Consider the following 16,684-nt stretch of genomic DNA (forward strand, 5'->3'; position numbering starts at 1 on the left):
TTTTACTCTGTAGTTTAGTTGAATGTTTATTTTTCTGTCTCTTTAAATTATCTGTGAACTCATTGACTCATTGAAGCTGCAGGGGTCTCTATTGGTCAAATATTTAACCCCCTTTTGGCCAAAAATAGGCACTCAGTAAATGTTTGTTGAACAAATGAATGAAGAAGTGAGCTGTACTACTCCTTCAGAATGTAAACATTATTTCTGTGAATTTAATTGGTTAGATGGCATCAAATATTTCATTACACCTTACAAAAGGAAAGCATATTTGAGAATAGCAGAAATCAAACAAAATAGTCACAAAAAATCACTGAATATTACTACTCTTGCTCACTGATATTTACATGGTTTCATTGATAGCCCTGCCCTAAAGAAAACAGTTTAATACTTTTGTCCATCATAATCCTTTAAAATTAATAGTAAATTCTTATCATAAATGTAAAGAGGAAATTAAGAGAAACAAAATTTTATTTTTTATGTAAATTTTATTTCTGACTCTGAGTACACTGTTATTGATCTTCTAAACAAGCTTATTATATATTTTAAAGCCAGAAAAGTTTTCCTAATTCTGCTTCTCCGTTTTCCCTTTTTTCTACAGTTTTTCCATTTTTGTTATAGAAAAATTATATATACATTTAATTATATATTATAAATGATACATTTTATAATACATTATAAGTTATACATAGAGTAGATAATAGAGAATATTAGAAAATCCAGTGCCACACTGTTAAGAGGACATCAGTATTAACGTTTTGGACTACAACTTTTCAGTCTTTTTGTTCTTGTGTTTATGTGTTTTCTTTTTACGAAATCGGGATCATCTCGACCATACCTTTCTGTAGCTAGTTTTTTCCAGTCAGTGCCTCATGACTCACATTTTCTTGGGTATTTAAAATGGAATATTGATTAATTCCATAATCTAAACGTTCCAACATATGTTAAGCCAAATTTTTATTTTTGATAATTTATATCATTTCTAAATCTTGTATTATAAACAACACTGATTTAACTGTCTTTTTACCTGCACAGAGATGCATGCAATGATTAAACTCCTTAGGCTTAAGAGTCTTCATAATGACTGGAGCAAAGTTTCTGAGCACTTTTAATGTTTCAGATGCATATTAAACACCCATAGCTTGTACCAGTATATACCCCACTAGCAAGGTGGAAGATGCTTTCATCAGAGAATTTTCACCAAATCTGGTTGTTCTCCCTGGAAAAACAAAAACTACTTGCAAAATAATTGGCAAATATCTTGTTCTCGCTTTTTTTTTTTTTAATTTACTTTTCTCTGAGATTGCATTTGAGATTGAACTGTTTTCTTTGTTTCATCTTATTATTTTATCTTCTAATTATTTTACTTCACTTCCTGTGCCTAAATTTGCCTACTAGATTAAAAATAAGAATGGCTACTTCACAAGTTTATTGCTAAGGATAAACTACACATTATATGTAAAATTAGGTAGCACAATGCCAAGCACACAATTGGAGCTCAATAAATGCTAGTTGAGTCTATTCTCTAGAGAATGGACTTGAGGATATGGGGAGGGGGAAGGGTAAGCTGGGACAACGTGAGAGAGTGGCATGGACATATACACACTACCAAACGTAAAATAAAGAGCTAGTGGGAAGCAGCTGCATAGCACAGGGAGATCAGCTCGGTGCTTTGTGAACACCTACAGGGGTGGGATAGGGAGGGTGGGAGGGAGGGAGACGCAAGAGGGAAGAGATATGGGCACATATGTGTATGTATAACTTATTCACTTTGTTATAAAGCAGAAACTAACACCATTGTAAAGCAATTATACTCCAATAAAGATGTTTAAAACAAAAAACAAAAAAAAACCCACAGTATCATTTACATTAGCATGCCAAAATGAAATACTTAGGTATAAATTTAACAAAATATGTATGAGATATATATGAGGAACACTACAAAACTCTGATGAACAAAATCAAAGAAGAACTAAGTAAATAGAGATGTCTTCCACGTTCATGACTAGGAAGATTCAATATTGTCAAGCTGTAAGTTCTCAATCCCAATCAAAATCATAGCAAATTTTTAGGGGTATTGTTTATGAATATTGTTATACCTCTTGTTTCATTTATCCTGTTATCATTATAAATTTTCCTTTTATCTCTTGTACCAAAAAAAAAAAAATGCTAGTTGAAGTAGAAACTGATTAGCATATCAATAAAATCAAAATATAAATTTTTCTTTCCAACAGATGATTCTGCTGCCGAGAGCTTTAATGGCAATGAGACTCTGGGGCATAGTTCAATTGCTTCAGGGGGAACACACTGCAGGGAGATGGGCGACTCTAACGGTGATGGCAAAACTGGACTGGAGCCGGACGAACAGCCACTGAACCTGAGTGACAGTCCCCTCTCAGCACAGCTGACTTCAGAATACAGAATAGATGACCACAGCAGTAATGGAAAAAACAAATATAAGAATCTGCTAATTTCTGACCTCAAGATGGAACAAGAAGCGAGAGAAAATGGAAGCAAGGTAAGGTCATGTTACGATTTTCAAAGAACTTTTAAGTTGGTCATGAAGGTCACAAAGAAATACTTATTTATACAAGAGATAAAGATTATCGTCACTAAAAATATTTTAAACAAATCCCAACAATGGGTTACCAAGAAATTTATAATCATAGATACTGTGTGTTCATGTTATAAAAACAGAATAAATTTCAGGAATAACAGTGAACAAAATGCATCCTCTCTTAGGCAAAGTGGTGGGTTTTTATATATGGAATCAGTTGATTTAATGCATCTTATATAATCTTATGCATCTTGTCTTTGGGAGTCTGTTGAACTCAGATGTGAAAGTTTAGCTCTCAGAACACAATTCTGAACTATAAAAAATCACTAGTTTCTCCTTGATTGGATAGGCGTATGTGGCAATAAAATTTCAATTAAATTCTTAAGTTTGCTTTAGAGATCTGTGGACTTCAGTCAGTAACTTACTTCATGTGCATAGGAGAAATGTGTCAGTTTTCTGGATGAAACGTATAGATCAAATAACTCCTTGAACAAACAATTTAACATAAACTGTGTTATACAAAAGACAGAAATGTGTTTCAGATATATTATCTAAATTTCTAGATTCTTTATATCAGAATAAATTGCAATCTTCCCCATTCCCAATGGATTTATTCTTTAAAACAATAAGCTATATTTCTATCATTTTGAAATAATTCATGCTGATGACTTTGCTCTATAATTTTTGAAGGTATGCTTTTGAACGCATGAGGATTTTTATAGCGTATACATTTTGACTCCCTCCACTGCTCGCACTTCTAAGTTAGAGCTGTAGAATTGGTCTTTTGAAATAGATCCTGAAAGCAAAATGTCTTAATCTGGATTAATTTCTGAATTTACTAAAGCACTATGCTTTCTAAATTGGCTCTATTTAAATCCGATTGCTTGCCTGACGGTGTGTTGTTTTATCCTCTTTTAAGTAAGTTACTGGACATTATCAGACACTTAAATACTTCTTCCTGAGGAAGGCTGTTACAACTTTTGCAGGGGTAAATGCACAGTACTCTCTTTGGTGGTTTAAAGCCAGATCATACAAACACAGGTGATTTTATATTCGCTAACATGATCTGAATCCCCATGTTACATTTTACAGAACAAAACAACCGTTAAGTTTCCCTGCCCTCCACATAACCCTGTCTTTATAAAACTTAATCACAAAATGTCCTTTTAATGCTATATATCTGCAGAAATTTTTTTCTAAAATCATCCAGTGGTTTGCTCTTCTCTTCTTTCCCCCCCTGTTCAATATTACCATAGGAACTATGCTCATTAAAACACATTCTTCCATACATTAGGCAGAATGAAGTTACTTTCCTACCTCTTTCAAAATGAGGCTATAAAAAGCACAGATTGATTGAGCTGTGAAGAGTAAGATGGGAAGTGGACCCGGGGGAGAAGGAGGCACCTCTGAGGAAGAAGGTTTAATGGTTCGGTTAAAGAACAGCTTCCATAGCTGACTGAGAAGTAGCCAGAGAGACAAAAGACAAATCAGGAGGGCATAGTATAGGAAAGCTAAGCAAAGTCCATCTTTCAAGAAAGAGAGCAGTCAGCTTTGATAGACACTGCTAAGAAATCAAATCAGATGAAATAGAAAATAATTGAATTCGTAAGAATAGTTGTGGCAGCATGTTGGGACCAGAATCCAGAGGGAAGTTTTTCAAAAAGGATATATTAAATACCTGTCACACTTACAGCAATGGGTAGATAATAGAGACAACTCAAAGACAGAAGAGTCTTTATTCTTATGGCTCTTAATACAGTCATGGTAAAGAGAGTACATACGTTACCAAGTGCAATCTCATACTGCTCACCGCACGACTGTCCAATAAGTTGAGGTATTGGGGTAAGGAATAGCGACTTTGTTCAGAAAGCCAGCAGACCAAGAAGATGGTGGATTAGTGTCCCAAAGAACGATGTTATCCAAGTTAGAATTCAGACTTCTTTTATACTAAAAGGGGAGGGTGTATGGTTGGTCAGTGCAGACTTCTTGGTGTGGGAATCCTTTGTTCTTGTAGCTGTCCAGGCAGGTCCGGTCATAAATGTTATTCTCTGTTCTGCAACTTTTTATCTCTATATGAATGGAGAAGTGTTATACCTTTAAACATTCTCAGAGCCTTGAGAATGGGCTATCCTGTATATTTCAGGCTGTAGGCAACATTTTTAACTTGTAGCAAAAACAATAGAACAGGAAGGTTAAAGTAAAATAAACAGATCCAGTATGGAGTCAGATTTGTTCTTCCCTATTACACATATACATAGAAAAGTTTCTTAGCAAAAAAGTAGGCAAATATCTATTCCTGTGTTAAAACATGGAGAGTTCTGAATAAGAATATACTATTTCTATTGAAGTAATGAAGAGGGCTTCCTTCACGAAGTGAGTCTTGTACTTTGAAGGAATTGTAAGCCTGCCATTTTTCAGAAGGATTCTCTTATTAGACACTGTGAAGGACCTGGAATGGAGACAGGAAGGGTGAGTGGCCTCCTAGACTAGGAAACTACTGTCCATTCCGAGATAGGTATGACTTCATAACATGGTATATGAGGAAAAATCCAATATCATTATGCAAGGTAGACAATTTGCCACCAATTAATTTATTCACCAACTATTTATCGAGGAACTCCTACATGCAAGGCACTGTTAGAGGAAGCAAAAATATGAAAATGAGCAAAGCAGGGTCCCTGACTCTCAAAAACATATTGTCTATCAGGAAAGAGAAGCAAACTTGTAATTATAATCTGATTCCATAAGTAATATGTTGGGCATATGGCAGGGTGACATGAGAGAGCAGAGTTGGGACACCCATAGGACCATGATGAATCTTAAGGAAGACTTTATAGAGATTGATGCCAGGGATAAATGTGAAGGGCAAGAAGTGATTCAGATGGGGAGGATTATTTATGGTAGAGCATGTTTCGAGGCCTAGAACAGTGAGAGAGTACTCTGAGCATGGAGATTGGCAAGGAGCTTAGCATGGCCGCAGTGGAGAATGTGTGGAGGAATGGAGGATAAAGAGGCTCTATCATGAAAGCTTTGTAGGCCGGTTTAAGGACTTTGGATTGTATCCTATAGGTGGTGTTTAGCATGCTAAGGTTATGGTCAGCTTGGAATTTTAGAAAGATTATTCTGGCAACGTTGTAGTGGATGAATACAATAGGGACTAGGAAAAAAAGACAGAAAATGGTTAGAGAGTTATTGTGGCAGTCCAGGAAAATTATAATGCAGAGGCATAGTAAAAAAAAGTAATAACGAACATGATACTTTTGTTCTTTTGACACTGTGTCTGCAGGACTACCATATACAGCTCCATAGGTTGTATATTGTCAAACTCTTGGGAATGTCTTTCACATAGATTACCATATGAATGGCCTCTTTACCTCTGTACATTCCATTAGGATGTAAATTCTATAAGAATGATGTCTACCTTGCTCACTGCGGTATGTCTAGCACATGGCTTAATATCTGGTACATAGTAGTTTCTCAAATATTTTGGAGAAATAAAGTTTTACTGAATGTGGAAAGTGAAGCAGAGAACATTTTGGTATGACTCCAGGATTTAGGGTCTTGTTTCCTGAGTGGATGGTGATTACGTTTACTAAGATTCAAAATGAGAAACATTTGAAGGAAGCTGGTTTGACATATAAAGTTTATGGTATTTATGCAGTATCCATTAGAGATGTTTAATAGGTATTGGGGGCATATGTTTCCACTTAGAAGAAACATCCAGGTTGGAGAGAGAGACATTTGAAAGATTTCAGAGAAGTGCTGCTAGAAGCTGTTGTGGTTGATAAGATCACCTCAGAATTACATAGACTAAGGAGAGAGGAGCTCAAAATATATCATCCTGCAGAATGTAAACCCATCAGGAACAAGTGGCATAGAAGGAGTTTGTAGGGAAAAAAGAACCCCAAAAGAAAATGAAGGCAGCCAGATAAGAATAGGGGATATTTTAGAAGCCAAAATACAGGGCATTTCAAAATTGATGTAAGTGGTTAAATGGAGTAATCCTTAGGTGAAGCGACATAGGTCTAAACCTGGAGGATGTTTAGGAGAGTTAAGGCTTAGAGTATGGTTCAAAACCCATGACAGAGGAAGAATTAGCAGAGTTAGTGGGAAATTGGATTGATGTTAGTTGTAGAGGCTGGATAGGAAAGCTGAATCATTTTTATTGTGAAGGAGACTGCATCTGGAATTTTGCTTCAGGAATTCTTCTTGCAATCCAACTCTAAACGCAGAGTGCCGCAAGGCTGTCAGGTGACCTTCATGTAAAGGTTTAGCAAACTCATCTGTTCAGTGGTACCTTTTCAAGTCCTTAGGAATGTTTCATCAATTCTGTGCGAATTTATAAAGTGACACTATTACCAATTCTTTCTTCCAATATTTTTGAGGCTAGCCTCTGTTTTACCTTGGAGAAATATAAAAGCCTAATTATGTAGTATCTCTGAGAAACTTAGATTCCAGTGAGTTTCATATTGACCTATTTCACAATTTTATTATGAAGAATATCAAGCAAAGATGATTATAAAGCATTTTAAAAACTTAACAGTGAATAGAAATGCTTAAAAAGAATAGCTGAACTGGACTAGGCCATTTACAAATTGCTTATTATTATGCAAAGTCACTTACTGGACTAGCTGGGAATCATATTAACCAATCTAAAGAAGAAATCTATTGCATGAAAAGAGTTTAGAAGTTATTTATTTGCTACTTGCAGATGGCCACATTTTTAAAGGACAACTGGTAACATTAGAGCCCAGAAGAAAGTGGAAATGTTGATTAAGAGCTTGGAAGATAAGACTCAGGAGGAAGCATTAAGGGACTAGTTATATGAAAAAAGAAAGGCCAAGAAAACCCAAATCTGGGTATAGATATGTTCAAAATTATTAATAGATGAGAACAGAAACAAACCTAGAACTCTAATGGAGGGAAATACGTAACTTAAAAACGTGTATCATAGATGTTTTTTTTCTTTTTGGTTTTCTCTTTTTCTCTTAGTATCTGTGACCCAGCTGCATTTTACTTAATATGGTAAAATATTCTGAATCAATCCCTGAAAGAATAATCTTTCACGTAATAACTGCAGTAGGAAGGTAATTATTGTTTGAGGGTTAATGTGTCACTGTAGTTGCTACATATTTAGTTTTTGGCTTAGTTCCCAGGACCCTTCAATCTTCACTTCACTTAAAAATATGTTTTTCCTCAATGTGGCCCATGTGACATCATTTTCAATCTTTCCTTTAAATTTTTATCAAAATGGATATTACCATTCAAATTAAAGTTTATAAAATATTTCTCACAATTACCATTAATAATTGCTATGTGATTTTATTTAGATATGATGAATGGAAGCAGTTGATTTTTTCAAAATATCTCTTTGAAATATTTAGGTGTAATGAGATTGCCTTTGAAACATAGGAATGGTGGATTAACTTTTGGAATAATATTATTTTTGTCTTTGTCATGTGGCTATTCCAGCTTATTATTGTTTTAATTTGATGATTTTCAATTTCGGGCTTCTTGGTGTTGTGTAAAGATTTTTGGCTCAGATGTGGTTCAGATAGAAACAACAATATATATTCAACAAATGTGCCTAATATGTGCTAGGCATTAGCCTGGGTGCTAGAAGGACAAAGAAAAAAAGGTCTCCATCATTAAGAACTCACATTTTAGCCAGAAAGATAGACACATAAATAAATAGGTGTATTATAACGGGGAAATTAGTTTGTATGTGAGAATGCCTTCTAGGCCTATTAGCCATGCCTTGGAAAGTCCTCAAGTTAATTCGTAACAGTTAGGTAGGAGATAGTCACCTGGTGAAGGGGAGAAGGGAATTCTTAATGAGAAGAGCATTAAGTTAGTGTTTAGAAATGTTGAGGGTGGAAGTGGTGAGAGATGAGTCTGGAGAAGTAGTTCAGGTGTGAGATTAGGGTAGGCTAATGAATGCCCTTTTATTGCTTGAACTTCACTTTGTAGTTTACAAGGAATCACTTTAGGATGTTGGATAGGACTATAGCATGGTCTGATTGTGTTTTGGGATTCATCATTGTGGCATCTTTCTTACAAGATGGCTTTAAGTGGCATAAAAAGGGAGGAGGCTGTAAACAGAGCATGAGGTCCTGCCTTAGTGAGGTGGTAGTAGGGATGAAGATGAAAGCAGAGATTTAAGAAATATTTAGAACGTTAAATGGACAGAATTGCGTGTGAAAGAAACTAACAGCCACAGGATAAAGGGATGATGACACTGGGATGCCATATCAACTCTAATAATGATGAACACTTGTGTAAAGCTTTCGTATTTTTAACTTAAACCAATTCATTGTATCTGATAAGGAGAGAATGTGTAATCACCAGTCTCATTGAAACATAAGGGCATAGATTTTAGTGGATGTTATACTATTTAACTGAAATTAACTATATATCAATAGTTACTTAAGCGGTAGAGCTTAGTATTGAACCCAGATCATCTGAAACCCATGTGCTTTTCACTACACCCACATTGGCTGATGCTGTGTAAGACCAGTTATGTTTATGGACCCATATGGAGGCTATGACGGGCAAACAATTCAGAGAGGCAGAGATCTAGTACAATTAGCAGTTAGTTACTTGATAAATGGCAAATACTTGCAGTGACATTTCTTATACGAATATATATTTTTTGCTCTTCTTTATGAATTATTTTACAAAATGAAAATAATATACCAGATGCCTCTGTTGAAAACCTAAGCAAGTCTACAAAATATCCATTTATTGTTTTAGTGCATGAATGTAAAAACAAATGGGTAGGAGCTGACTGAGAGTGGGTCTTTAAAAAGCCCCAGGGTAAAATTTAAGCTTAAGTTTTACTAGCTACCAATTTAAAATAGTATTCATGTAATATATATATATGTATATATACACATACATATATACCTATATATTTACATATGTGTTATATAGATAGAGTGTATAAAACACACACATATAGTGTATTTTATTCTTACAGGTTGCCTGGACTTCAGTTCTGCTAGTTATTGGACATATTCGTCCTTCTGTTCTTAGTACATTTTGTAAATCAAAAGATATACAAGAATGATATCGTATAAATTGGTTTTATACTATCTGTCCTATTTGCAATCTAAATTTAAAAGTATATAATGCTTTTGTGAAAAAATGCTTGCTTTGCTCATAGACTGTAAAATTATTTACACTATAGAAAAATTCAATCTTTAAAATCAGGAACCACTTCATTTTGCATTTGAAGAAATTGAGATGAACCCAACTGACTCCTACCACCCAAATCAGTGTCCTTTTGAATTCTTATGCTGTCTTGCTTACTGTTATATATGCTTATATTCTTTATAAGTTATTACAGAAAAACAGATGGTAGAACTACCATTTTTGAGTGCCTGCTATGCATGTTTCAGTCCATGTTAGATCATTTCACACTTGTTATCTCAGGAGAATGGAGAAGGCAAAGGACTTTTATAATTTATATCCTGAAGTATGCAAAGTGAAGTTGATTTTAATTTCCCATACGCAGCAAAATATCAATTTTGAGTTCCTTTCTAAACATTTAAGAGTTCAGTTGGGTCAATACACAATCTCAACTGATCCTTCAGCCTTCAATTCCATACATTCATAAATAATCTGGTTAGAATGATAGGTTGTATCTGTAACCAAAGTACAAAAAAAAGAAAATGGACCACTTGTCATCTTGGTGTTTATTTGATGGTTCATCAATAGCTCAAAAAGAAACAAGAGTTTTATTTTGTATGTTTTTGTGTTCAGTGTTTTTTGAGGTTTCTGGAGGATATTTTCTTATTTTGTTTTATCAGTGTATGTGTGTTTGTCTGTTTTACTTATGTTCTATCAGTTGGAATAATATTAAATAGTTAAAAATGTAATTTGGTCTGTAGGTGTCTTGAGAGAATGGTAGAGGAACCCTAAGAGAAAGAAATGTAGTTGAAATACCCTGCAGTGATTTATACATGTCTCAAAATAATGGATATTAAAAGCATTCCTTGAAACACTTGCCGTTGACCCAAATTTGGGGAAAGAATAAAAGAAGAAAAATTAATGCCAGAGACAGAGAGCAGTACATTCTGATTTGTCTCAATATAATAGCTTATGATTTTCATTAATATTAAATATTTGATGAGCCTTAAAGTATACCCCCTAAGAGCAACTATCTGTAGCCTCGTTATTAGTATTTTTTAAATATTTTTGAAATGGAGATCCTGGAGTTAGTTGGGGTCAAGAGGGTAACTCAGATAACAGAGTTTAAAAGAAGAGAATTAAGTCATTAACTTGGTCCCAAAGAATAATAATGGCAGGTAACATTCATTGAGTTCTTACTATTTTCCAGGCACTCTTCTAAGAACTAACTCATGTAATCCTTATAACAACACAATGGAATTAGGCTCAGTTATCATTCCCAGTTTTTCACATATGGAAAAACTAAGACCCAAAGAATTTATAAATATGGCTATACTAAGAATTTCTATAATTCGGATTTAAACCCCAAATCATTTGGCTCACATTTCAACCACTACAGTGTAAGTTGAGGTCATGGGGTAGGGTCTGAAAATGAGCAAAAGCAAATTTGACTTAATGCTGAGACCCCTAGCTGCTATTTTATGGTTCACAGTTGTTCCCTGATCGGGAAGCAATACTGCAGCTCTGTGACTTTGAGCATCTATACTTTTTAAGCCTGGATACTTCATCAGTAAAATGCGGATAATAACCTGTAGGCAATTGTGAAGATTGAATAAGGCTGTGTTCATTTTTCACATAAATGCACAGTAAACGGAATTGCTGTGGTGAATGTTTTTGACTCCAGAATTTGAGGCTTAGCTAAATCTTGCAAAAATGTTCTCAATTCATAAATATTTATTTGGGGAGTTGAATATCCATTTTTAATAGCCTACTAATTACTTAACTCAGATTGATGATTTGAAGAAGCATATTTATTTCAACTAGTGTGTACTACTTTCCTTTTCTTCCTCTTTTTGTCTCCTTTTCCTTATTTTGTTTTAGTTACACTTATTTTCCAGGAATCTAGAATATATAATACATTCCCAGAGACATTTTACAGGCATTTATTCTAGGACCCATTTCTGGGAATTTATAACATGTACTCATAGAAATAGATCCTAGGATATCTTGGAACTGCTGCTTATTAAAATCTTTCCTGACTCTCTTGGAATTTGTCCAATTCAAATGTCACCTTCCTTCTTAACACCTTCCTTGATTACCTCAACCAGGAAAAAAATCTCTTCTTTTTTCAACTTTTAGAAGGTTGATCCATGAAGAATGAGGACGAGGTGGTGGGTGATGGATTGTGTGGTCGTACACTAAAGTGATTTACATGCGTGAGGCTTGCTCCCTGCAAAATGTTTGTTGAAGGGAAAAGATACAGTGATGTGGGAATATCTTGTATTGATCTTATTCTACCCACTTTCTCGCAGTAGCAGTTTCCTCACATTGTATCTTGGCTTCCTTGAACTCCTCACAGTGCAACTGACTCTGGTCTTAATATGAATTAATGGAATATGAATATGTCCTATTCCAGGTAATATGTATACAGTCTTACCTCTCTGGGCCAGAGATTCTCATTTGAATATTTCACAGTAAACCGTGACTCAAATAGATATGACACCAAAAGCACAAACAACAAAATCAAAAATCAATAAATGGGGCTACATCAAACCTAAAAGCTACTGCACAGCAAAAACAACAATCAACAAAATGAAAAGGCATCCTGCCAAATGGGAGAACGATTTTGCAAACCATGTATCAGAAAGGGTTAATAGCCAAAATATTGGGTTGGCCAAAAAGTTTAGGGTTTTCCATACGATGTTACAGAAAACCCCGAATGAACTTTTTGGCCAAACCAATAAATGAAGAGTTCATAAAATTAAGTAGCAAAAAAGGAAGGAAGAGAAAGAGGGAGGGAGGGAGGGAGGGAGGGAGGAAGGAAGGAAGGAAGGAAGGAAGGAAGGAAGGGAGGAAGGAAGGAAGGAAGGAAGGAAGGAAGGAAGGAAGAGGGGGAAGGAGCAATCTGACTAAGAAATGGGCAGAGGCACTAGATAGAAATTTTTCCAAATAAGTTATCCAAATGACCAACAGGCACATGAAAAGATGTTCAACATCACTAATCATCAGGGAAATACAAATTAGTTTTCAGTTAACAGCAAAACTAAAAGGAAAGTACAGAGATTTCCCATATACCCCTTGTTCCACACATGCATAACCTCCCCCATGATTAACATCCCCCACCAGAGTAGTACATGTGTTACAATTGATGAGTCTATGCTGATACATCATAATCACCCAAGTCCACAGTTTACCTCAGGGTTCACTCTTGGTATTGTATATTCTTTGGATTTGGACAAATGCATAATGACAGGCATCCATCATTATGGTATCATACAGAGTGTTTTCACTGCCTTTAAAAATGCTCTGTGCTCTCCCTATTCATCTCTCCACCACTTAAGACAGGCTTTTAAAAATCAAAATTAACCTGTGATATTTATTTCTACATTTTAATCAAAATATTATTCCTGGTGTTAGCTTTCTCATCAGAGATGCTGCTATAATGCTGAAGTAATTGTCTTTAGGTCAGAATTGTCTGAGTCGCCAAATACTCCTCAATTCCTGTATGGGCAGAGTACTATAGACTGTGGAAGCTATAGAATTGCTTCTGAAGGAGCTATCACATAAACCAATTAAAAGGTGAAAATAGATGAATGTCCATCCTTATGTGCAAAACTGTTCTGTGAAAACACAAAGGAATTGAAGGTTTCATGGAGGAAAGCATTTGTATGAACCCAAAGAATAAGGATAGTTATGACGAGAGAAGGTTAAGGAGCTGAACAGAAAGCAGAGAATAAAGTCACAAAAACAAGAATACGCCAAAGTGATCTGAGAGCAAATAACCTTGAGTTTGGATGGACTAAGGAGTGTATAAAAGCGAGTCAGGGCAGACATTTCCCAGTCCTAATGTGTGCTCCTTCGTTGGTGTCCCTGAGCTTGGGGAACCATGGAAGAATACAAGCAGCCGAGCAGCAGAGTGAGGCACTGACTGAGCCTTGGGCAGGAGGATGGATGTGTCAGTGCTACAGGGAATGGTTTGAGGATGCTGGAGACAGGAGGTGGAGGGAAGCTTTCCCAGGGAGAGGTGCAGGGGCCTTTGCCGGGGCAGGAGCCATGCCAGCCTGTTTTGTGCTTAAGGCGTTTCAGATTCTAAAGGGTCAGTTAGGCATGAGTGGCTGCCAGGTGGAAATGTGAGGCCAACCTTGAGGAGAAAGACTAGAGAGGAAAGAAGTAGGAGTCATCCACACAGTGTCAGCAGGAGATCAGGTAGGAAATTGGCAACCAACAGACCAGAGCCTTTCTCTACGGGCTGCAAGAAGAGAGAACAGGGAGGAGGGGTAGAGATGAAGCTGAGAGCCAGAAAACACAGAGAACCTGGCCTGTCCAGCCCCATGTACGAGAGGGAGGCGATGGATCATTTTCAAGGTGGATCATTTGGGGAGTTGGAGAAGGGAAGGAGCCATTGACTTGGGTGTCCCTAGAGGCCTTCCAGAGGGCAGTTTCAGCTGAGTGGTGAGAACAAAGGCAGATCTCAGAGAACTGAGGTGTGAGGCAATATATGTTTTCCTTATAAAAAAGGGTTCATTGGATTTATATGATTTTTAAAATTATATTTGGTTAAAATAATAGTATGATTATAAAAATGAAATATAAGTTTAAGTTAATATTTCAACATACTGCCTTAACATTGGCTTTTCAACCAAATTCAACAAATTCAGATTCGAGCACCAATTACATACTAAGCACTAAGATTGCTGAAATGAAAAAGACATAGATCTTCTCTCCAGGGTCATCAAGAAAAGAGGAGAGACAAACACATTACTATATGATAGTCTGCTGAGTACAGTCATTTAAAATTGAAAATAAGTCACATGTGTAAGTGGGTGATTCATTTTCTTGAGAGGAGAGGTAGGAGTGGAAGATTGGGGTGGTCAGGAAATATTTTCCTGGGAACATCCTATTTTGCCTGAGTGTTAAAAGGAAAATAGTTTTCATCCAGAAAAGGGAAGAAAAGTGATTCAGACTTTTGCAGTTGACTAAACTGTGAGGGCTTGGACAGATTACTTAATCTTGCTTTAATTCAATTTTACTTACCCATAAAATGAGAGAATAATCCTTATTGCTTAGAATTCTTCATTTATACATATATATTTACTGTTTTCTATGGACAAAACTTTGAGTTAAATGCTAAGGATATGGGAAATATGGTGAATGCCAAGTAAAAGAAAGAAACTGGAAAATGTGATGAACACCAAATGAAAAAAAGAAACTGGAAATGTTTCTTTTGTCCTAAGACAAAAGAAAAAGGAACTATCGTTATTTGTATTATGATTGTAAATGAATGAAACCATGCAGTAGGTTAAGCAATTAAAGTAACAAGAAAGGATCTTTCAGCAAGGAGGAAAATGTGATTCCATTTGCATTTTAGAGAGCCAAATAGATAGTATGCTCTTCTAATTCACTAAGGTATTTTAAATGGTCAAAGTGCTAGATTTGCAAAAGGGATGAAGTAAATAAACTTTATTTCATCCATCAAACAAACATGTCTTGAGGGTCTACTATGAGTCAGGTACCATGCTAGACTCTGAGGATGCAGAAATTAATAAAATGTGGTCTCTTTTCTAAAAAGCCTAAACCATGAATGAGACAGTTACATCAATAGATAATTATCTAGAATAAAACACATGGAATAATAAAAATATTCACTGGGCAGCATACTCACATGAAAGAGTTTCAGAGCACTGGAAAACATCAACAAAAGTCAAAAGAGAATCATATACTTTAACACTTGTCCTCAAGAGGTTCCTCAGAAGGGTGGATTCAGAACTAAATTGTTAAGTGCCAAAACCAAAATGTAAAATAAAATTGTGTCTGTACCTCTTGCAAAAATATTATTATGCAAGGATACAAAGAATGAGCATGAATGAGTTTTCCTGGGGATATTATTTACTTCCAAAATATTTCCTACAAGTAAAATAAAGACAGTTAAACATGTCTATGTTAGGAAGGAATGATCCCAGCCCAGGTTTTTACCTTAAGTATGATGCATGATTATTTTAGACATTAACTTTAGTAAATTTTAAACAGTAACTTTAGTCACTTCTTCATGGAAGTTTCATTAATCTACAGTGATCCAAAGTCATGCTTTGACTTCATTTAATGAGTGAGAAGGTAAATGGGGACTTAATTTTTATGTGTTAGAAGTTTTTATTTAACATTTCTTTGGATGCTTATATTTTTTTTTTGAATTTTATTTTTTTATACAACAGGTTCTTATTACTTATCCATTTTATACATATTAGTGTATATATGTCAATCCCAATCTACCAATTCATCACACTGCCCACCCCCCAGCACTTTCCCCACTTGGTGTCCATACGTTTGTTCTCTACAACTGTGTCTCTATTTCTGCCCTGCAAACCAGTTCATCTGTTCCATTTTTCTAGGTTCCACATATCTGCACTAATATACGATATTTGCTTTTCTCTTTCTGACTTCCTTCACTCTGTATGACAGTACCTAGATCCAGCCACGTCTCTACAGATGACCCAATTTCGTTCCTTTTTATGGCTGAGTAATATTCCATTGTATATATATACCACATCTTCTTTATCCATTCATCTGTCAATCGACATTTAGGTTCTTTACATGACCTGGCTATTGTAAACAATGCTGCAGTGAACATTGGGGTGAATGTGTCTTTTTGGATTATGGTTTTCTCTGGGTATACGTCCAGAGGTGGGATTGCTGGGTCATATGGTAATTCTATTTGTAGTTTTTTAAGGAACCTCCATAATATTCTCCATAGTGGCTATATCAATTTACATTCCCACCATCAGTGCAAGAGGGTTCCCTTTTCACACCCTCTCCAGCATTTGTTATTTGTAGATTTTCTTATGATGCCTATTCTAACTGGTGTGAGGTGATACCCCACTGTAGTTTTGATTTGCATTTCTCTAGTAATTAGTGATGTTGAGCAGCTTTTCATGTGCTTCTTGGCCATCTGTATGTCTTCTTTGGAGAAATGTCTACTTAGGTCTTCTGCCCATTTTTTGATTG

At 35.6% G+C, this 16,684-nt stretch overlaps 1 protein-coding gene across 6 annotated transcripts in view; it reads left to right on the plus strand.

Moving 5' to 3' along the window:
• The window catches only part of NOL4 (nucleolar protein 4), a 394,425-nt gene that overhangs the window by 210,611 nt on the left and 167,130 nt on the right, over positions 1 to 16,684 (plus strand). For all 6 annotated transcript variants that reach the window (XM_067699379.1, XM_067699374.1, XM_067699375.1 and 3 more), the window contains one exon: positions 2,232 to 2,515. In XM_067699379.1, the coding sequence (XP_067555480.1) occupies positions 2,232 to 2,515 (284 nt within the window). The remainder of the gene's footprint in view (positions 1 to 2,231; positions 2,516 to 16,684) is intronic.

This window comes from Pseudorca crassidens, chromosome 12 (genome assembly GCF_039906515.1).
Source record: "Pseudorca crassidens isolate mPseCra1 chromosome 12, mPseCra1.hap1, whole genome shotgun sequence".
NCBI classification, from domain to species: domain Eukaryota; kingdom Metazoa; phylum Chordata; class Mammalia; order Artiodactyla; family Delphinidae; genus Pseudorca; species Pseudorca crassidens.